Raw genomic sequence first — 23,875 nt, 5'->3', positions numbered from 1 at the left:
GTTGGCATAGTTTCATTGATGTTGAACTGCAGATCAATGGAAACGTTTCACTGGCGCAGATGAATCACATTTATTAGAACACCAGGTTGTTGGTCTGTCCAAACATGCTATCATTCACGCAAATTACTGCACAAAACTTACGTGAGAGCAGTATTATGCTATGGGGGACATTCACCTGGACTTTGGTTGTAATCAAAGACACCATAATGACTGTGGATTACATCAACTTTTTTGCAGACCACCTTTCTTTTTGTCTTTCCTGGCAGCGATGGCATCTTCCAGTAGAATAAGTGTCCTCCTCACAAGAACAGGAGTATTGTAATGAACCACGCTGATATCTCTGCCACCAAAGTCACTTGATCTGAACATGACTGAGCACATAATGGACACCAAATTTGCACCCACAAGCCAATAATTTAATGGGAATTGCATGGTCTGAATAAACATTTGGTGCCGTATATCTCCAAAAACCTACCGAGGCCTTGCCGATTCCATACAACATTGTGTACCAAAGGTGGACCACCATGCTATTAAGAAAATAGTCAATGTTTTGACTCATCAGTGTATTTTAAGTACAAAATAGACTTCAAAGAATGTCAGCTTGGCAGCACTGTAATCACAAGTACAGTATCTATCTTCATTCAGGGTGATATCATGTGCTACCTGGTTAGCATAGTGGTGGAGTGTTGAGTTAAGATTACTCTAAGCATAGTATGTTGATTTTGTTCTTAACTATTAGGTACAGCAGGTCTTATACTAAACACATGTGTTATTTAATACCAACCCCAGAATGGCTCAACCATATCTTTTTGGTAGCAACAAAGATGCAATTTCAAGCTATGGAAATAACACTGATGAACATGAAACAGATAGCAGAAACAAATCTTTAATCATTAAGTAGAATGATCATAAATATAACAAGACTGTAACCATGATCACAACTGGGGAAGGGGCAGTGCGAATTCATTTAGTTTCATAGAAAGAAGGGAGGCCAATAGGAAGAAGCAAAGAACAATCCCTTACACGAGGCTAGTGAAAATAAAACTTGCTTCTTTATCAACAAACATATTAATGCTACAACTTTAGAACTAGTACCACCTACCTGCATCGTACTTTACAGAGAGAGAAGATTTGTACGTATGTCTGACTTTGTTCATGCAAATTATGTACTGGCACACCAGGATGTGTGGCAGGGTGGAATGTGAATTTAATTCATGAAGATTTCTTCCTCCCATCCCCTCCCCCCTTTCAGGGGAGAGGAGCAGCTTCCCTCCCATGCCGCTAACTGGGTATACTCTTAGAGTAGAAATGAGTAGAGGAGGGGTATGTAGACAGTTGTCAGTCAACGGTAAACTGTAAATGTAATATACCAACACTTGTAGCAACTGAGTAATAAAGAAAGGAATCAGAGGTAGAAAACAAAATTGGGCCTGAGAAAATGAGTGACTAAGAGGGCCAAGCAACTAGCTGCTGGATGAAAGGATTTGCTACAGCAGCAAATTTTAAGCACAGTTATTATTAACAGAATTACACTGTGAATGGCTTTATTTGGCAACAAAAGACAACTTCAGTTCCCCTGCCACCTCAAACTGGCAAAAGATATACACTATAGGGGAAGGCATAGGTTTCACTAGCCCTTTAACTCTCAACATCACACAAATTCTCCAGTTGCTACAAACTAAGTAGCTTTTAAATAAACAGTCCTCTCAGAAGCTACAGTGAATGACAGCCGACAGGAAACATCACTGAATAACAATAAATGTGTTCATGATGCGTGCGCGTACACACGCGCACAACAAACAATTAAATATCAGACATATTCATCTGCAACTGAGTCCATTCATCTGTAATGTAGTAATATATTGAGCGTTCCAGCTAACCAAAAAGAGTTCTGATATGACAATCATGTTCCTTCATTGTTTAATTCAGTCTCAAGTAGATTTAATGTGTTGTTAGTGTGTATTGTGAGAGATGGCAATTTTAAATGTGATACAACAAAATTCTGTGTAGAAATACAGATTAATTTGAAAATGCCATCTTAAAAAATACTACACATAATCCCAGCACAAGATGTTTGACCAGTGTATGTTGCCTAAAATACATGCTTCTGGGTTTCAGTAATCTTATGTGGACTTCTTTTGTATCACACATGGTGAAATATAACATATGGCAATGACATGTTAAAAAAAGTGAGGGCTGGATGATGAAACGGAGGAAAAAAATATATCTACAGAGAGATGACAGGTACAAATCTTCCAAATCTAACCCAAGTGAAAGAGGAAATTGGTGGGGCAATGGGTAGTTAGAAGAGTTGAACCACAGCATTAGCAGGATGCCAAGGAGTTAACAGATGAACTCATCAGCAAAACTGAAGATGTATGTAATTTTTTGAGTATACGGCCATTCTGTATGGACCTAGCAATCATTTATTTGAAGGGGAGAAAGGAGAAGTGCCAATCACACGGCATCCTGTCATCCAAGACTAGAGATTTCAAGAAATGAAACAGAGTGCATTATTCAGTTCAGCAGTCCATTTTGATAATTTTAATAACATAAACAAAGAGCAATGCTGCTCTTTTGTCATTAGTATATGATACTAGTGAAAATGTCTACAATCAATCATGTATTCTATAAATATGTTGGTTTTTGCCTTTACTATTAATTTGTGCAGCTAAAAACACTATTTCCACATTCAAATCACCAAACTAGCATGAAAACTTACGATAGCAAATCAGCCTAATGCAGTCCTCATCTGCCAGTTCCTTTGTGCACAGTTCACATATTGGGTTGTAATCGCTATCCTGTAGCCATTGTAGATACGACTGGACTATGCACTGGAACAGAATTGAAACAGTTTTAATAGCCAATGGGCATAAAAATAACATCAAAAAGTGTTGTGCAGTAATATTTTGGTAGAAAAACAAGAATAAAATACAACAAAGCGGCACCTTTTGGTTATTTTTGAGCACAAATTACCAGTTTCAATATATTTCAATAACAAACTGCTTCAAAAAAACAACCTGTAGATCTCTCTTTATGTACAGACACCTACATACACACAATAATACATATTCATAACAACTGAAGTGTTCTTGTCTCAAGAACATTTTTGGTAACCAAAGTACGTTAAGCCATATGCCGAGTGGTACAAACTGTGCCGAGTTTTATTTCAACTTTTCTGATTTACGTGAAAAAGAAGTGACCGTCAAGAAGCAACTTAGGGTGCACTACTCCAGCTTAGACTTCAATCATAATAAGTTTGATGCAAGTTTGTTAATTGACTTCTGTGGTTTTTCTCATTTACTGCTCCTATTTGGACAAAAAGGGGTGTTGTCAGATGCTGCAGTCAATACATCACAAGCAATTCAAGTCTTTTTGTGAATTTTACTCAGAGTGTAATCTATTCAGAGCACAAAAACAACTGTAACTGCACTCATGTGAACCCCATACTTGGTTGACATAGACAAACACATCAACTTACTTCAACTGTTCATACTTCTGATATGGGCCAATAAAACTTCTCCTGCATGATCTCAATTACTAATCAAATTTCAATTTGTGCATTCAGTGTCAAGAAATTATTGTGCATCAATCTGTTCATCACTGCTTAGCAATTTTATTAGTTTATGTGGAAAGAGTTATATGTGACCTGCGGTCACACTTTACACTATAAAATTTACACAGACTTGAGCAAACATTACATCACTCTCACTCATGCCACCCCTCGCATTCTCTCATTCCTTGTCCATCCAAGAAACACTTGAAAAGGCAGAAAGACAAGTGAATCCCTTCACACACAAGAATCAGCACAGTTACAGCAATAGCACCAATAATTATGAAATATTTCCTCGTTACTTACAAATCCTTTCTAAATGTGGTTCCAAAGATCAAAGATATAATGCTATTGGGAGTATTAAGTATGTTATTTTCAAGACATGGTGTATCAACTAGTTCATTCACAATTTTCAAATGACCACATATTGCACATTTCATGAACAGGTGCTGACAAATCCTAATATGCTTTTCAAATCAAATTTTTGTAATTTTTCTGTATTTCATCCAAAAATATAGGCCTATAAATTAAAACAACTATTTTCCTTTGTTGCTTCAAATATTTCACATTTACTATTATTGTATGGAAGTTAACACTGTTTGTTGTAATCAAGTGTGCTGTTAAACACATTAAATTATATCGATTATCTTTGTTTTAGCACTATCTTTATTAGACGCGTGCTTGGTGTAGCAGTCAGTTACATTTTAGAACTTATGCCAGGAGGAAGTTGTACATAAGAGCTGTTGGTTGCCAGACGCAACATGCAAACGACAAATGTTTATAAGTGAAATGAATGTATATGCACTGATCCATTAAAATGCAAAAACGGATTGGTAGAGAGAGAGAGAGAGAGAGAGAGAGAGAGAGAGAGAGAGAGAGAGAGAGAGAGAGAGTGTGTGTGTGTGTGTATGTTGAGAGACTAAACAATGCCCATCCCCCGCCCCCCCCCCCCCCCCCCCCCCGTTCAAGAGACTCCATCTGGAGTGAAACATGAGGAACTGACAGCAATATCGATGTCAAAGCAGAGAAAACATCTGAAGAGAGATAATGTAAAAGTATACGGATCGAGCTGGTGTGCATGTCAGAGAGCAGATGAGGACTCCCACAGAGCTAGATCTGTGGCGAGAGAAACGTCACTCACATCTGACCCTCGTCAAGCGAATGAACGGCTCAGACAGTAATGGAATCAATAAAGCCTTCTAGCCAGGAGATCTGTAATAGTAAAAGCAAGAAAGCTAGAAATGCAATGAACATCAGTGAGACTGACAAAAGTAAAATACAGTAAGAGAAAGAATTAGGTAAGTAGATGGGTGGGTGCAGGAAAGACAATGTGAATACTGTAGGTCTAAGGTCAGACAGAAAGTCATGAACAGCAGGTACCACAAGATAACAAGAGTAATATCGGTAATGCCCACTGAGTTACTACAAATTATAATACAGACAAGGCAAGTCTGTTAAAATGTCCATGGGACTGGTTGGTTGGGTGTGGGATTGAAGGGACCAGACTGCTAAGGTCATCGGTCCCTTGTTCCACGATAAAAATCACACGAAATAAAAACTGTCAGTCGTTAAAAACGGAGAACTGAGACAAGGGACGACACAATACAAGAAAGGCAGACAAAGACCAGACAAACGGAACTAAAATCGCACCGAGTGTGAAGGTGGTTGGCCGACCATGAAAAGAAGGAAAAGCCAACCACCAAATGACATTAAAACCCACAGTTTAAAACCACAGGCCAAAGGCCCAAGTCAATACAGGAAAGAAAAGGACAAACACTCAAATCATACGATAAAAACCCCCTGCCCGAATAAAACTCAACACGAGGTCCGCCATAGCAACGTCATCACATAAAAGGGCAGGGAGGGTATCAGGCAGCGCAAACGTCTGCCTGAGTCCTGTTAAAAGCGGGCAGTCCACCAAAATGTGGACCACCGTCAGAGCTGCCCCGCAGCGACATAGCGGTGGGTCCTCCCGGCGCAACAAATGGCCGTGCGTCAGCCACGTGTGGCCAACGCGCAGCCGGCAGAGGACGACAGAGTCCTTCCGAGAGGCCCGCATGGAGGAGCGCCACACACGGGTCGTCTCCTTCACCGCCCGAAGTTTGTTGGGCGTGGACAGGGTGCGCCACTCGTCACCCCAGGCACCAAGCACTTTCTGGCGCAAAAGCGACAGGAGATCACACTCCATAAGGCCGAGTTCCAGAGCCGGTGAACTCACTGCCTGTTTAGCCAGCGTGTCAACCCGCTCATTGCCCGGGATGCCGACATGACCTGGGGTCCAAACAAAGACCACGGAGCGGCCGCAACGGGCAAGAGCATGGAGCGACTCGTGGATGGCCATCACCAGACGGGAACGAGGAAAGCACTGGTCAAGAGCTCGTAAACCACTCAGGGAGTCACTACAGATGACAAAGGACTCACCTGAGCGGGAGCGGATATACTCTAGGGCGCGATAGATGGCAACCAACTCGGCAGTGTATACACTGTTCCCGGGTGCCAGCGACCGTTGCTCACAATGATCCTCTAGAGTAAGAGCGTAACCAGTGCGACCAGAGACCATCGAACCGTCGGTATAGGTCACGGCAGATCCGGGAAACTCGGCAAGGAGAGCAACAAAGCGGCGGCGGAGGGCCGGAGGAGGGACCGAGTCTTTCGGACCCTGTGCCAAATCCAGCCGAATGCATGGTCGGCGCACACACCAAGGGGGCAGACGGAGATTGGCCCGGAAAACAGGCGGGAGAGGAAAAAACTCAATCCCACACAGTAGAGCCCGGATGCGAACCGCGATCGTACACCCTGACCGGGGCCGCCTGTCTGGAAGATGGACGATCGAGTGCGGGAACAGGAGACGGTAGTTAGGATGCCCTGGCAAGCTACAAACGTGGGCAGCATAAGCGGCCAGAAGTCGGTCGCGCCGGATCCGCAATGGAGGAACACCAGCCTCCACAAGTAAGCTGTCAACAGGGCTTGTCCGAAATGCTCCTGTGGCGAGTCGGATCCCGCAGTGATGGATGGGATCCAGCAATTGCAACGCTGATGGCGACGCCGAACCATAAGCCACACACCCATAATCCAGGCGGGACTGGATCAGCGCTTGATACAGCCGGAGAAGGGTGGACCGATCGGCACCCCATCCGGTGTGGCTAAGGCAACGAAGAGCGTTTAAATGCCGCCAGCAAGTTTGTTTAAGCTGCCTAATATGAGGCAGCCAAGTCAACCGGGCATCAAATACCAGTCCCAAGAACCGATGCGTCTCTACCACAGCAAGAGGTTCACCGTCAAGGTAAAGGCGTGGCTCAGGGTGAACCGTGCGACGCCGGCAGAAATGCATAACGCAGGTCTTAGCGGCCGAAAACTGGAAGCCGTGCGCTACAGCCCACGACTGCGCCTTGCGGATAGCGCCCTGCAGCTGGCGCTCAGCAACTGCAATGCCAGCGGAGCTGTAGTAGAGGCAGAAGTCGTCTGCATACAACGAAGCTGCGACGGACGATCCCACCGCCTCAGCGAGCCCATTGATCGCAATTAAAAACAGGGAGACACTGAGGACAGACCCCTGTGGGACCCCGTTCTCCTGGACCCGGGAGGAACTATGGGACGCAGCAACTTGCACGCAGAAGGAACGAGACGACAGAAAATTCTGAATAAAAATCGGGAGCGGGCCCCTAAGACCCCACCCATGAAGTGTGGCCAGGATGTGATATCGCCAAGTCATATCGTACGCCTTCCGCATGTCGAAGAAGACGGCAACCAGATGTTGGCGGCGTGCAAAGGCTGTACGGACGGCAGACTCTAGGGAGACCAGATTATCGACGGCAGAGCGGCCTTTACGGAACCCACCCTGAGACGGAGCCAGAAGGCCTCGAGACTCGAGGAGCCAACTCAACCTCCAGCTCACCATACGTTCTAGCAACTTGCAAAGAACGTTGGTGAGGCTTATGGGGCGGTAGCTGTCCACCTCCAGCGGGTTCTTGCCAGGTTTCAACACGGGGAGGACGATGCTTTCTCGCCATTGAGACGGGAATTCACCCTCAACCCACATGCGGTTGAAAACATCTAGGAGGTGTCGCTGGCAATTCACAGAGAGGTGTTTCAGCATCTGGCTGTGGATGCGGTCTGGCCCAGGAGCCGTATCAGGGCAAGCAGATAGTGCACTCTGGAATTCCCAGTCGCTGAAAGGAGCATTGTACGACTCCGCGTGGCGCGTGTGAAAGGAAAGCCTCCAACTCTCCAACCGCTCTTTCCGGGAGCGGAAGGCCAGTGGGTAATACGTAGATGCGGAACACTGAGCAAAATGCGCTGCTAACCGGTCCGTAATCGTGTCGGAGTCAGTACACACCACTCCATTCAGCGAAAGCCCAGGGACAGAGACAGGCGGCCGATAGCCATGGAGTCGCCTAATCTTAGCCCAAACCTGCGATGCAGAGGTACAGACGCCAATGGTGGAAACATACCGTTCCCAGCACTCCTGCTTCCGTTGGCGAATAAGGCGTCGGGCACGGGCACGGAGCTGTTTAAAAACGATGAGGTTCTCCAAGGACGGGTGCCGCTTATGGCGTTGAAGAGCCCGCCGGCGATCTCTAATCGCCTCTGCGATCTCGGGCGCCCACCAAGGCACAGTCCTCCGCCGAGGGGACCCGGATGAACAGGGAATCGCAGATGCCGCCGCAGAAACGATGCCGGTGGTGACCGACTGAACCACCGCATCAATGGTGTCAGGGGAAGGAGGTGCGATAGTGGCGAGAGAGGAGAACAAGCCCCAATCAGCCTTATTCAGAGCCCATCTGGAGGGGCGTTCAGAAGAGTGACGCTGTGGTAGTGACAGAAAGATGGGGAAATGGTCACTACCACATAAGTCGTCATGGACACTCCAGTGGATGGATGGTGAAAGTCCGGGGCTGCAGATAGAAAGGTCGATGGCCGAAAATGTGCCATGGACTACGCTGAAATGTGTCGGCTCTCCCCTGTTTAAGAGGCAGATGTCAAGCTGCGAGAGAAGAGTCTCGACATCTCTACCCCGGCCAGTAATCGCGGCGCTACCCCACAGGGGGTTATGGGCGTTAAAGTCGCCCAGTAACACAAAAGGAGGAGGCAGTTGTGCTATCAATGCAGCCAACACATGACGCGAGACATCACCATCTGGCGGAAGATACAAACTGCAGACAGTAATAGGCTGAGGCGTCCACATCCTTACAGCGACAGCCTCTAAAGGTGTGTGAAGAGGTACACATTCGCTGTAGACAGAGTTAAGGATGTAGACGCAGACTCCACCAGATACCCTCTCATAAGCTGCCCGATTCTTGTAATAACCCCGATACCCACGTAGGGCAGGGGTCCGCATTGCCGGAAACCAAGTTTCCTGTAGGGCAATGCAGAGGAAAGGGTGACTGCTGATGAGTTGGCGAAGCTCAGCAAGGTGGTGGAAAAAAGCGCTGCAGTTCCACTGGAGTATTGCTTTGTCCATGTCCGAAAAAGGCGTGAAGGGGCCGAGGAGGCAGATCACGCCACTGGGTCACCTGCTGCCACCGATGGAGGACCAGTACAATCTGCTTCCATGGCGTCTGAGGGTCCGGCGAGATCCAGGTCCTCAGCGGACGCCCGGATCTCCACCTTATCCCCGGACGCAGAGCCTGTAGGGAGCAGTGGGGTGGATGCCACCGCGTGGTCCTTGGCCTTAGAGGTCTTCTTCTTCGTCTTGTCTCTCTGGTCCTTGGGTTTCATTGGCTGGGAGGGCTCCAGCGAGTCAGTCTCCGGGACGGAGGAGGAGCGGGAAGCCCTGCGATCAGCCGCTGGTCTGCTTTTCTTCCATTGGCTGACGTCACCCTTCCCAGAGGCGGAAACCTGGGAAGGAAGGGACCCTTTCCGTGCTATTCGAGCAGGGGAAGTTTGAGGCTTCCCCAGCTTAGAAGTGGGGACTGATGTCCCCGATGGTTGGGGGGTTGCTGCTCCTGAGGCAGGTAGTGCAGGAGCAGCAGGGAGTGAAGTGCCCCCCACCATCAAGGGGGCAGGTGTAGCATTCCGGCTCTGAGAGGTGGCAGTCTGAGGGAGAGCTAATGGGGCCATAACAGTAGTAGCCGCGGCGTAAGAGGCAGTCATTCGAACAGGATGGAGGCGTTCGAACTTCTGCCTGGCCTCAGTGTATGTCAGGCGGTCCAGGGTCTTATACTCCATGATTTTGCACTCTTTCTGGAAGATCCTGCAGTCCAGCGAGCAAGGTGAGTGGTGCTCTCCGCAGTTTACACAGATGGGAGGCGGAGCACATGGAGTATTGGGATGTGATGGGCGTCCACAATCTCGACATGTGAGGCTGGAAGTACAGCAGGAAGACATATGCCCGAACTTCCAGCACTTAAAGCACCGCATCGGGGGAGGGATATAGGGCTTGACGTCACAACGATAGACCATCACCTTGACCTTCTCAGGTAAAGTATCACCCTCGAAGGCCAAGATGAAGGCACCGGTGGCAACCTGCTTATCCCTTGGACCACGATGTACGCGCCGGACGAAGTGAACACCTCGCCGCTCTAAATTGGCGCGAAGCTCGTCATCGGACTGCAATAGAAGGTCCCGATGGAATATTATGCCCTGGACCATATTAAGACTCTTATGGGGCGTGATTGTAACCGGAACATCCCCCAGCTTGTTACAATCGAGTAACCGGCGGGACTGGGCGGAGGACGCCGATTTGATCAAAACCGAGCCCGAGCGCATTTTGGACAAGCCCTCCACCTCCCCGAACTTGTCCTCTAAGTGCTCGACGAAGAACTGAGGCTTCATGGATGTAAAGGATTCACCATCAGCTCTCGTACACACCAGGTAGCGGGACGAGTATGGTTCGCTGGCATCCTTAGTCTTTCGTTCCTCCCATGGTGTAGCCAGGGAGGGGAACGATTTGGGGTCATATGTAGTTGCGTTGTATTGAGCCCTGGAACGCTTAGAGACTGCTGGCGGCTGGCCACCAGCAAGAGATGATGTACCACGCTTCATTGCGGGTCATCCGCCCTGATGCCACCTACTCCGACCAAGGGCCCTCCCCACGGGTGCCACCCAGCCTCAGCAACGACCACCTGGCAGGATGGCCATTGCCGGGAGTCCCAATGCCCCAAGGAGATAGGCATCTACTCCTTGGCATACGTGGGGAGTTAACGGCGCTGGCATCAGCAGAGCGATCCCTGTGTAGTCAGGGGGCTACAACCAACAGGGTACATGGCGGCCCCACCACAACGGACTGGCTACCGTGCTGGATTTCGGGTGATGTAGTCCAATATCGTCATTGGCGCATAAAGCGACACAGCATAGCAGACTGCAAGAAACCGCACCCAAGAACAAATCCACGCCCAAGAGATGGTAGGTGAGCGGGACTGCTAAGCGATGACGACAAACCTGGCTAGAGATGGTAATGCTTGATGGACACATCGCTCCTTGTAAGGCGCCCTTCCCCAATCGGCTCGCTCTTCGGAAAATTTAGAAGGATGGAGGTCAAACCCGTTAGGGGACCATCTCACAAGGCCAAAACGTTTGAGACTCCTTTTAGTCGCCTCTTACGACAGGCAGGAATACCGTGGGCCTATTCTTACCCCCGAACCCACAGGGGGGTGTCCATGGGACTAATCACGAAGGTACCAGTTGCTAGTCTTCAGTCTTACTCCATGATAATGGACTGGGTCTAACAATTTATAAGCTGAAGGTGCTCCTGAGGCATAAACCAGACCACCATGGTTCTGCCAGGATGAGATTAGTGACTGGTAAATAAGGAAGGCAATAGCATGATCTGCACCCCAAGAGGGGTAGGCGAGGAAGTAGGAAGCATTAAGCTTTTGAATTAATACTGCCTTTAGTTTATGAATATGGTGGCAGGCACGTCAGCTTTTTACCTAAGAAGAGATTCAAAAATCAAGAATGGGCAACAACTTCCAAGTGCTGGATACCCTAATTGAATTCTGGGGCAGAATAGACCATGGTATGACAGAAATGCATGACTTGCATTTTACTAAATGCAAAAGCCATCAAAAAACAACACAGAAGTGACCAGTGATTCGACAGATCACAATCACTTTGATGATGATGATGATAAAGAAAAGTATAACACTCAGTATGGAGTCCCACAGGAGGTGTTCTCTTGGACTGGTGGGGAGCTGAGTAACGTACCAATTGTAACTCGAAACAACCGATGCAATAAAAACTGATAAATAAAAATTGGTCGGGGCACTGAGGAACCCCAGTCACCTTTTTTTTAAAAAAAATGAAGAAGAAGGGTGGAGGTCAAACCCAGATTTGGGGACCAAACATAAATGAACCAAAATATGTGGTATAAAAGAAAGGAACAAAGTGGGAGTTGCCAGAATCCACATCCTACGAGCAAGCTAGATTGTCAGCAGAGAATCTGTCCTGGGCAAGAAGTCGGAAAAAAGGTATACCCTGAGATTAAAATTGCAGCACAGGAAAGGAAGTAGTACTGCAATGGCTTGGGGACAAATGCCTGCCATGCATACACTTCTCAATAGAGTAATGAGCCACCTGAGGAGTAGATGAGGACGAGGAGGGAGACATGATACTGTGAGAAGAACATGAGAGAGCACTGAAAAACCCAAGATGAAATGAGGCACCCGATGCAGACAACATTCATTCAATATTATTGAACTCTTTTGGAGCCCCAGTTATGATAAAACAGTTCCACCAGGTAAGCAAGATATCCAGACTAGCAAAATATGCTGACTTCCAGAAGAATGTAATAACTTCAATTTCAAAGCAGGAAGTTGCTGAGAGACGTGAATATTACAGAAGCAACAGTTTAATAAGTCAAGGTTGCAAAAGACTGCCATGAACTGTTTACAGAACAATGAAAAGACTGGTAGAAGCTGATCTCAGGAAAAATTTTCAGCTCCGCAGTAATGTATGAATAAGTGAGGCAATGCTGACTATATGACTTATCTTTAATACACAGTGCCAACATACTATTTGCGGAACAGCTACCAATACAATACTGAAAAAGCATAAGTTTTAGTCTTTGGTCACAATTTATTTATTTTGCCTATTGGCTACCAGATTACACATTACCATCCTCAGTATTCCTACTTGGAGAGGGATAATGTCGACTGTGTGCCAGGGGATAGCGTGAGGGCAGTGCTTTTGTTTTGTTTTAGGGTGCAAAAACAATTAGGGGCATACGAGCCCATGCCAGAACCATAGAACACTAAGGGGGGAAAAAAAAAAAAAAAAAAAAAAAACAGGGAGTTGGAGAAAGGTCCATAAAATGTGTCATAGAGAAATGCAGGTCCTGATCTAAAGATTAAATGTCCTTCACGATATTGCTATGACGATAAAAAGTAAAACAGTCAACAGCCTGTATGTTGTTTACTAAAACGGCCAATAACTCAGGTGGCAAATATAAATGAGAATGAAAGTGGTTAAAAACAAAAGGGTGTGCCATCAGGAAATGGCGAACCATCAAGGGTTGAGGCCAATGAGCACATAGTGGAGGGGAGCACCACTTAATAAATGGCGATGGCTAAAAACACAGTGCCCAATATGCAACCTAACTAAACTGATCTAACGGTAAGAGGACAGAGGAGGTCGTCCTAGTCAATGGGAGAGGTTTAATTCCCCATAACTTGTTCCCATGAAGAGAGGACCAGTGATGGTGCCAAAGTGACACCACCTGCCTACACACAGCAATGCTGGGATCATCAGAGGGAATGGAAGAACTAACAGGACGAGGTAACGAGAACTGCAGCCTTGCCAGCAGAATCAGTGGCCTCGTTTCCCATCAGACTGACATGACCAGGAGCCCACATAAACATCACAGTGGCACCATCAAAAATGATAAAGTGACAGCTTTCCTGGACCCTTTGCACTAAGGGATGGATGGTGACAACGCACTGACATTCTGAAGGACACTGAGAGAGTCAGAACAGATGATGCAATTGAAAAGCCTATGTCTCCAGATGTACTGCATTGCCTGATACAGGGCGAAGAACTCCGCTGTAAATACAAAGGTGTGTTCCAGAAGCTGATACCGAAACTCGTTGGCGCCAATGATGAAGGCATGCCCAACTGCACGGTCAGTCCGAGAGCCATCAGTTTACACAAAGGTACTATCGCGAAGTTCCGTGTGAAGGTCGTGAAACTTAAAGTGATAGAGTGAGGCTGGAGTAATGTCTTTGGGACGCAAATTAAGGTTAAGGTGAACATGGACTGCTGCACAAAGCCAAAGTTGTGAAGGATTCACACCCATCGGGAAAGTGGCAGGTACTGTAAAGTTAAGCTACCAGAATATGAGGTGAAAGCGAACTCAAGGATGTAACAGAGAAGAGGGACGGGCCCCATACTGGCGATCAAAGGGGTCATCGAAGAAGAGGGAGTAGGATGGGTGGCCAGGCATGGCAGACAAACAGCACCAGTATCTGCGGAGGAGGAAGTCAGGAAGATATGACAGTGGTAGTTTGGCAGCTCTGACAGAAAGAATCTCAACCAGGCAAGTGTAAAAGGTGCCAGTGACCAAACAGATGCCAAGATGGTGGACAGTATTGAGACAACGTAAGAGGGGCGGATGTGCAGGTGCATAAACGATACACCAATAGTCTAGTTTTGAACAGACAATGGACTGAAAAAAAAAAAAAAAAAAAAAAAAAAAAAAAAAAAAAAAAAAAAAAAAAAAAAAAAAACGTAGGAGGGTGGTCTGATCCACTCCCCAGGAAATACTGTTGAGGGCATGTAGGACATTGAGGGACAGTGTACAGTGGGCGGCCAGGTAAGGTACTTGGGAGGACCAAGAAAGTTTCCTGTTGAGCATGAGCCCCAGGAACTTCGTAGTTTCAACGAACGGAAGAGCAACAGGCACAAGATGTAAAGACAGTGGAAGAAACCGATTGGGCTGCCAGAAATTTGTCAGTGGAAAAGCGAAAGCCACTACCGATACTGCATGAGTACAGAGATCAAGACATCGCTGAAGATGCCACTCAAGGAGACAAGTCCATGGACAACTGCAATAGATCACAAAATCATGAACAAAACAGTAGATGGAGAAGCCTGGAGGCAGAGAAGCCATTATGGGGTTGATGGCAATAGCAAAGGGACGACACCCAGGAGAGAACCCTGAGGCACACCATTTTCCTGGATAAAGGTGCTCAACAAGGAAGAGCCCACATGTATCTTGAAAACTTGGTCTCTTAAATATTCCTGAATTAAATGGGGCATGCATGAGTGGTGTAGAGAGCACAGAAGATGTCAGTCCTCCAGCAGGTGTCATAGACTTTCTACAAATCGAAAAACATGGCCACAGTCTGGTATTTCTGCAGAAAACCATTCAAGACATGAGTGGACAAGGTAACGAGACAGTCAACCACAGAACGGCATGCTCGAAGTCCACACTGTGCAGTGGTAAGTAAATTCTAAAATTCACACAACCATAACAGCCAGGCATGAATCATATGTTCCACCACCTTGCAAACACAGATGGTGAGACAAATGGGTGTTTGTTCTTGCCAGGCTTGGGTATGGGTATGACAGTGGCTTCACGCCAGTGTCGGGGAAATGTGCCCTCTGTCCAGATGCGACTGTCTGTATGAAGGAAAAGAGCTCGCCTGCAAGAGAAAGGTTCTGCAGCATCTGAAGGTGAATATCATCCAGCCCTGGGACAGAGGATTGGGATAACGTGAGAGCATGCACTTTGTAGTAAAATCGGTGTTGTAGCACTCACGATTCTGAAAACAAAAGGGTATCGTTTGAGCCTCCTCCACTCGTTTCCGACACAGGAAGGCAGGGTTATAGTGAGTGGACTTTGAATTCGCCACAAAACAGAAGCCCAAGGTGCTGGAGAGAGCAGTGGGGTCCACTGTGACATTTTCTGCAACTGTCAGGCCAAAAATTGGAGCATCAGAGGTTGGCCCACATGACGGAAGAGAGAGTGGAATTGTTAAAAAAACTAGTGAAGGAAATCCAGCTAGATTTTCTGCTATCCCAAAGAACATGACGACAGTGTGCACACACTGTTTGTAATGAAAGCAGTTTGTTACCATAGGTGGAGAGCACTTATCCGGGCGCAAATGGTGTTGCAGCACACCTCAGTCCACCAAGGGACTGGGACACAGTGCATTAAAAAGGGACTCCAAGGAATGGAACGTTCTGTGGCGGTAAGGATAACATTCGTAAGATATTCTATCTGGTCATCACAACTGGGAAAATGTTATTCACTGAAGGTTGTGAGAGAGGTGTAAAGGCTCTAGTCAGCCATAGAAAGCTGCCATCTGTGTGTGCACATGGGTGGGGTAGGAGTCAGCAATCGGATGGCACATGGGAAATGGTCACTTGAGAATGTGTCAGAGCGCGGACCACTGAAGATGATGAACAAGCTGGGCAGTGCAGAAAGAGAGATGCAAATGGGAATAGGTGTGAGTGGATTCTGAAAGGAACATAGGTGCTACCGTGTAAAGGCAGATTAGGTTAAGGCGATTGAGAAGGTCAGCCAAGAGGGCACCCCTCTGACAGGTTCTCGGCGAGACTCAAAGGGGATGGTGTGCATTAGTCACCGAGCAGCAGAAAAGGATGAGAGAGTTGCCCAATAAGCTGGAGGAAGTCTGCTCCGGTGACACCGAGTGATGGAGGGATGTAAACGGTACAAAGGCAAAAAGTCAAGTGAGGAAGGAAAATGCAGACTGCAACAGCTTGGAGTTGAGTAGTCAGGGAGATGGGTTGACTATGATAACCCTGGATGAGCAGCATGAGTCCCCCATGAGATGGAATACTGTCCTTGGGGGGACGGTCGGAGCAGACCGGGAAGAAATGGAAGATCTCAAAGTGGTTGTGGGGACAGAATTTTGTTTCCTGGAGGCAGAGTACAAGTCAAAGCTGTGATTCAAAGAGCAGGGATAAGTCCTCTTTTTAGGATCGAAAACTGCCAATGTTCGATTGGAGGAGAGTCATGACAAGGAAAAAATGAAGGGGTATCATCTCGGCTGCTGTTGAGTGCCAACCTTGAAGACTCACTGCTACAGAGCACAGAGGCTAGAGGATCCTGCTCCATGAAGTCTACAGAGGTTTTGGAATTCTCCTTCTGTCAGTCTGTGGAGTCTAGGGTAGAAAACCGGCGACACGGAGGTTGGCCGGGCAAGGGTATCATGCAGTGACACCATAGAAGAGTATTTCCAAGTCGGCAAATGAGAAGACCATTTCCCTTTTTTTGACTTCGTGAAGCCTTTCCCACTGGCAGATGAAGATTCAGATGTTTTTCGGCTGGAGGGACACAGGAACTCTTCGGGGGGAGTATTCCTTCAACACTTACCAGCATGCCAGTTGTGTGGCAGGTGACTTTGCCACATGGGCAAAAGTTCAGTGGCTTGTGCACTGCTGGAGTGGAGACACGGGCACTACCATGCCACTGGGTGAGTTCACAACCACAGTGCTAAATTTGAAATCACAAGTCCACTTGGTCATGTTCTTTATGGAGCAAGATGTACTGTAGGTGCCAGATGGTAGACTGCAGGGTTTCCAACTAGCCAACAACTTGCAAGCAACCGGGTAAGGAACTTTTCCCTTTGCCTGGATCTCCAGGACAGCCATCTCATCAAGACACATGGAACAATCACAGGAGGATGTGGCATGGTTGCCATTGCAGTTGATACAGCTGGAAGAAGGAGGCGCACAATTGCCTTATGAGCATCCCTACCACAGGTTACACATTTGGTTGGGTGGCAAAAGGACTCTTGAGTGTGGTTTTACCCACCTTGGGTAATTGTTCACACCATGTCACACCTGACCAATTAACAATTTAGGAAGGCAGCAGCTCCGGCAATCACCCCTCCCTGGGGTTGGCCTTTACCACGGGGTACATGTGAACCCTACCTGTCAACATGGGACTGCGAATTATGCATTATCCAGTTGCCTGTAAGCATCACACATGTTGGTACAAACTCACTTACATCATGTGAAGGTGAGAAGCTGAGAAACTAAATGTAATACAGAAGTTTTGCTGTTTGGGCAACAAAATAAGTAATGATGGCTGAAACAGAGAGAACATAACATTCCAGGGATTAGTTAACAACACAGTACTGCACTGATAAATTGATGATTGTGAGAACACAACATAGATACGAGGCTCAAGACATGGCAGTGAATGTCTCCACTGAACACAAGAACATTAGCAAACTAAAAATGAACAAACTGGACTTCCATGGGAATAGGGGTTTTTCTTGTTACTAACGACGTGAGACGTAAAGAAACTTGTAAGCATCAGACAACAGAGGTAAAATTGTGATTTTCATTTTGGATGTAAATGTCATTATGGCATATGCAAAGCACCCTCCTGAAGATGTTTGTGTGTTCTGTACCCTTGTAAAGTTGTGAAACATGGACGATAGACAGTTCAAACAAGAAGAGAAGATTTAGAAAAATGGTGTTACAGTATATTGCTGAAGGTTAGACATATAGTTCTGATAACTGCTGAGGAGGTACTGAATCAAATTGGGAAGAAAAGGGAATTTGATACACTTTGACTTAAATAAGGGATCAGTTGACAGAATACATTCAGAGACATCAAGGAATAGTCAGTCTGCCAATTGAGAGAAGTACTGAGAGAAGAGGGAATAGGGTATTTTAAAGGGAGACAAGGGTTGACTTCATTACACAGATTCAAATAAATGTAGGTTAAACAGTAGCTATGCACAGAAGAGGAGGCTTGCACAGGATAGATTACCAAGCAGAGCTGCATCAAACCAGGCTATAGATGATGATGACAATAACAACAAAAATCTGTTTACCTTCTGTATTCATCAAATACAACACCAGCTGCTTGACTTTCATTATGATTTATCACCAAGTTCATGAACAGACTTTTAAATTTGATCACTGGTCAACAGCACTTCAAACATTAACTCTCTGCGAAGATACTTTTCACAAATGACTTTCATTTATGAATAATGATTACCTCCAAATTACTTCTGCTCTTCATATGCTCTCAAAAATAAATTTCCTCACACCATCCGTTCTAAAATGTAAAAATTGCCAGTAGGGTGCCTTCAACAAGGCCTCAACAACTACCTGCTCTGTCCCCATTTAACGTGTGTGTGTGACGTGTATCCCTTGTATTAAGATGACAGATTCTACCCTCACGAGCTAATACATTATGACTACTGCCCACCTCTGGAACTGAATGCTGCCTGGTGGCAATGCAGGCACCTAACACAACAATGAAAGTATATAAGAGGAGATCAATCTTAAGATACTTCTAATCCCCAAATCTGATGAAGGTCTTTGCAAGTTTCCTGAGATTATCGGGTAAAATTCCACAACTGGAAATCCCGTCCCAAGAATTTGCAATACTTGGTTGAAATGGATGAAGCCCTACAACAGCCCACCTTGCTCCCATGAGTTTGGAATTGAGAAATAAGTAAAGAACTAAAGTACAGACAAATAAAAAATTAGTTCTAGCAAGAATATAAGATGTGAGGGAAAACCACCAATGTACGAGACTTTGACAAGGAGAAGATTGTTATACCTCGGCACCTGGGAACAAGCATCCCACAAAGGGCAAAGCTAGTCAGCTGCTAACATGCTACTGTCATGATCATCTATGGGAAGTGGTTGAAGGACAATGAAACCAGAAATAGGTTATTCAAGGCACTGGATATCCATGCCTCATGACAGATTGTGGAGATTAGCGATTTGCCTTATCTGTAAAGCAAGATAGGTGGCACACACTGCTGAACAATGAACTCTACAGCAGATGATCCTTACATGATACACAGTCAATTATATTTGCAGTGGGCATAGGATCATCATGATTGGAGTGTACATCAAAGGAAACATGTCACCTGTTCAGAAGAATTCTAGTTCTTGTTACACTGGATCAATGGTCGAGACCAGGTACACCATTATCCATGTAAATGGCTGCATGAAACGTGTACCAAGCCACAGATGCAGGCCGGTGGGAGCAGTATTACGCTGAAGGGGCCATTCACCTGGGCTTCTAAGACTCATGTGGTAATAATTGGAGGCACCATGACAGCTGTGAACTACGTCAAAATTGCGGACCAACCGCATCCCTTCATGCTTGATGTCTTCTCTGATGGAAATGGTACCGCCCAGCAGATAACTGTCCTTGTCACAAAGCCAGATTCATTTTGCAGTGGTTTGTGCAGCATAACAGTAATCTCACGATATGTTGGTCACGAAATTCACCCGATCTGAAGCTTATGGAGCACAGCTGGGACGCTATTAGGCATCAGATCCACACCCACAAATTATCAGCCCATAACGGGTCAATGGAGGCATCCGATCTCACCCGTTGGCTTTGACCTGTAACATGAGGCGGCTGTTGTGTGTGGCTTCATGATGGCACGAAGTTTAATTTATGAGTGTGTTATGTCTGTAGATGTCGTCTTGTCGCAGCTGGTAGTGTCCTCTGGTGGTGTGTGTATTGGATTCATTTGGGTATCGCTGCTTGAACTGGACACTTATCGGTCGTGACTGTTATAAAAGAACATAAATTTGGTTTCAGTGAATTAAGAATTAAGTTTCTGTTGTGTTTATGTAATTGCAGTGTCATTTGCTGTTTGTCATGTGGTAAGTCATTTAATTTAATTTGTGGTTGCTTTTGTTAGGTATGGATATGACTTCTAAGGACAATAGTGTGTGTCTGTAAGCTGAAATGGGGGATGATATGTTGTCCCTCATTAAGTTCCTGCAACTATTTGGGCTTCTTGTGAAATGCGGCGTGTGCAAGCAGAAAACGCGGTTAGCCAGAGTTCTGGTGTCTCAGACCAGGGGCTGCTACATGAGGCGGTGCCGAAGGGATAACCTTTGGTGCTCCATGAGGCGTGGTACCTTGTTCGAGAGATCTAGGTTGGGCAGAGATAGTTTTGATGGCTTATTATTTTCGTTATAGATCCTCCCATAGATTTTGTGCGCATGAGACTTGTGTGAGCAAGAGGATGGTTTTAGGTTGGTTTTCATGTTTAGGGAAGTCTGTTCTGAATATACTAAGTACAGGGGTAACCTGGGTGGGCCTGAGGTGCTGGTTGAGGTTGCCAGGTTGCAGTTTGGTAAGAGGAAATATGAGAGGGATAAGTCTCCAGTTGGTTTATGGACATGGGGGGCCGTTGTTTTCAGGGGTGGGTAGTCAGAATGTGTTTCTAGGGTTTTTGGAGGGGTGTATGAGAAGGGAATTGGTGGGGTTAATTTGAAACACAATCTACCTGTATTCAGAACCAGAAATATACCAATGTGCCACTTTGCTTGGCGCTTGCATTTAAGCCAATGAATGTATACTCAATGAGATGGGATCAAAATGAAGAATGGCATAAGTGTTTCTAATCTGTGAATAACATACAACACTATTACATAATGAATCCCATATGCGTAGAAGTCTACACACAGTCCTCTTCCTTGTAATAACCGCAACAATGCACCACCACTGATGGTCACCCCAATCATCTCTTTTTACATTAGTTCATATCTAAATTAACACACTATTTGTGATTTGAGAATGACAGTCAGACCAGTTAACCAAGTGATTGCCTGTCTGTTTTGGCAAAATAAGTTGAGAGAATTTAATGTGGTGCATTATTCAATTACATTGGGAATCTCTGTGGAACATTAAAATGGATAGAAAGCCATGAATTTACTCACAAATAACATCAAGTATGCCTCACTCAACAATGTGAAAGACTAGAAGATCCACGACCAATGTTAATGTCCGAGCACACAACAGCAGCTAATACTTCAGAAGACAAATAGAAAACAGTGTCCTCAACTGCAGTCACAAGTATGTCCTGTCATCTAGGTATATACTCTTAATGAGAAGTATAAAGTATTGTCTTTTACTAACAGACATGATGGTATTTATTTACGGCAGTACAGAGTTCAAAGTGGATGAAACATACATTTGAAATGCCTCAAAACACAGGGGATGAATTTTAATAACAATAACATGATGAATGCATTACAGTGCTGCAGATAGTCTGGACATATTAATTACTGAAAAACTGGAGTATCTGTTGATATCTGGTTTTAGCAGGTATTACAAAGTATGTGAAGGTTGTGCAAGACAGGAGGAAGGCTAGTGACTTCAGGGTTCATTCTGACAAAAGCGTTATGAAGCTTTCACAAACTGAATTACAGGATCATGAGAGAAAATTGTTCTTCACTTCCAGAAGCACTATTTCAAAAAGCACTCTAAGACATTTTGCTGATCCCCAACACAATGGTGATCTGACCCATGAAACTTTCAATTGGAAATTGAAAGGTGTTAGAGAGAGAATCAAGCTAACTGTCTGATATGATTTAGAACACTGAGGGTGGAACATTTCTTATTCCGTGTTGTTCTTCTTGTTGTGGTGCTGGTGGCCTTCAGTCCAAAGACTGGTTTGATGTAACTCTTCATGTTAGTCTGTTCTGTGTGAGCTGTAACAGTATTCATCCCCTGGTTTACCTCTACAATTTTATACAACCCCCCCCCCCCCCCTATAAACTTTCCTCAGATAACAAATTGACAGTTCATTTACACCTCAAAGTATCATATCAACTGGATCCCTTCTTTCTGTCTAGTTGTGCCACTAATTTCTTTTCTCCTAAATTTGGTTCAGTAATTTCTTATTATTATTCAGTCTACTTACTCAATCTCCAGTATTCTTCTACAATACCTCATATAATAAGCTTGTTTTCCACGTGTCTGAACTGTTATTCATCCACATTTTACTTCCTAACAAAGTTACACTCTAGACAAATACATTCTGCAAAGACTTCCTTACTGTAAAATTTATATTCGATGTTAATGAATTCTTCTTTATCAGAACATCTTCTCTTGCTAGAGCCAATCTGCATTTTAGTTCCTCTCTATTTCGGCTATCGTCAGTTATTTTGATGCCCAAATAGCAAAATTCACTTATTACTTTCAATGTCATTTCCTAATTAATTTCCTACGAATCGCCTGATGCAACTGAAAGACTACATAGGCTACCATTAGGCCTACCCTTGATTTACTTTCGTTGATGCTCGTCTTACAACTCTATCGGTTCCGTTCAACTGCTCCTCCAGATCTTTTGCTGTTCCTGACAGAATTACAAAGTCATCGGCAAACCTCAAGGCTCTTAATTTCTTTCAATGTAGAACTTAAATTGCTTCAAATCCTTATTCCATATTGAACGTAATTCTGTAAGTGTCATACTCTGCTATTTTGTGAAGCAATTGCTACGTGTAAGAGCTTGTATTTAAGGCAAGGGTAATTCAGTCAGTGTTTTGCAGCAGCTCGCACTTACTTTTGGATGATTTGTGACCATACAATTTTCGCAGACATTTACTCGGTGTTCGAAACAAAATTGATTCGTTACTCTTCGTTTTGGACATTTGCAGAGACCCATAACTATTAAGGCACTTCAAATTCAATGTAACTCACTATAATACACATAAACACTCGTTACAAACGGAGCAACATCATACAAACATTCATCACTCAACAACTTCACTACCGGGCCACGTCCATACAACAAACACCTGACAAACCCTTACCAGACTTTGAGCAGCAAAGACAAACCAACGTATAACACTGGAACAAAGAAAAAGCAAGACAGATACTTCTACCATTTAGTGCTAACGTATCGACAAACGTAAGTCGACGATGTGGAACTTCGTGAAATGGTACGTGTCAAAACAAAACGAAAGTACAGAGGACGTAAGTGAAGCAAGAAAAGTGATAATTTGATCTTGATCAAAAACTTTCTACATTCAATACTGCACTTTATAGACTGTGTGTAGAGAAAGTATGTTTAGCTCTCCATAGTCCCTGTACCCCAAGCCGGCTCTCTCAAGGTACAGAATGGGATGACTAGGTACTGTAAATGAACAGCATCCGTGGTCGAAGGAAAACAGGTATAGCAGACAGCGGAAGAAGAATGCCTGTGAGGCCTGAGATGAGGAGCGGGAAAGCTGTTTTCCTTGCTTTCTACCGAGCGAAGTGGCGCGGTGGTTAGCACACTGGACTCGCGTTCGGGAGGACGACGGTTCAATCCCGCGTTCGATCATCCTAATTTAGGTTTTCCGTGATTTCCCTAAATCGCTCCAGGCAAATGCCTTGGTGGCTCCTTTGAAAGGGCACGGCTGACTTACTTTCCCGTCCTTCACTAATCCGATGAGACCGATGACCTCGCTGCCTCGTCTCCTCCCCCTAAAACAACCCAACCAACCTTACTTTCTGCCTCACAGCTACCAGTGGCCCGCGTTATTGACCGTCCGAAAAATATTGCCTTAGTCCTTACTTAGTTTTTCTGTGTTGGATTCCCTTATACATCGTTGAAGTTCTCGGATTTTATTTTATTGTAGGGCTGTATTTAATAG

At 45.3% G+C, this 23,875-nt stretch overlaps 1 protein-coding gene across 1 annotated transcript in view; it reads right to left on the bottom strand.

Annotated features, from left to right (window-relative positions):
• The window catches only part of LOC126348728 (zinc finger protein-like 1), a 51,991-nt gene extending 28,933 nt beyond the window's left edge, over positions 1–23,058 (bottom strand). The window contains exons 1-2 of the mRNA XM_050002379.1: positions 22,801–23,058; positions 2,723–2,834 (exon numbers count right to left, since the gene is read on the bottom strand). Of these exons, the coding sequence (XP_049858336.1) occupies positions 2,723–2,834; positions 22,801–22,902 (214 nt within the window). The 5' untranslated portion in view covers positions 22,903–23,058. The remainder of the gene's footprint in view (positions 1–2,722; positions 2,835–22,800) is intronic.
• Positions 23,059–23,875: the final 817 nt, after the last annotated feature.

The sequence above is a fragment of the Schistocerca gregaria genome, chromosome 1 (assembly GCF_023897955.1).
Source record: "Schistocerca gregaria isolate iqSchGreg1 chromosome 1, iqSchGreg1.2, whole genome shotgun sequence".
In the NCBI taxonomy this organism is placed as follows: Eukaryota; Metazoa; Arthropoda; class Insecta; order Orthoptera; family Acrididae; genus Schistocerca; species Schistocerca gregaria.
Note: the sequence above shows the minus strand (reverse complement) of the source record. Positions and strands in the feature narration are given on the sequence as shown.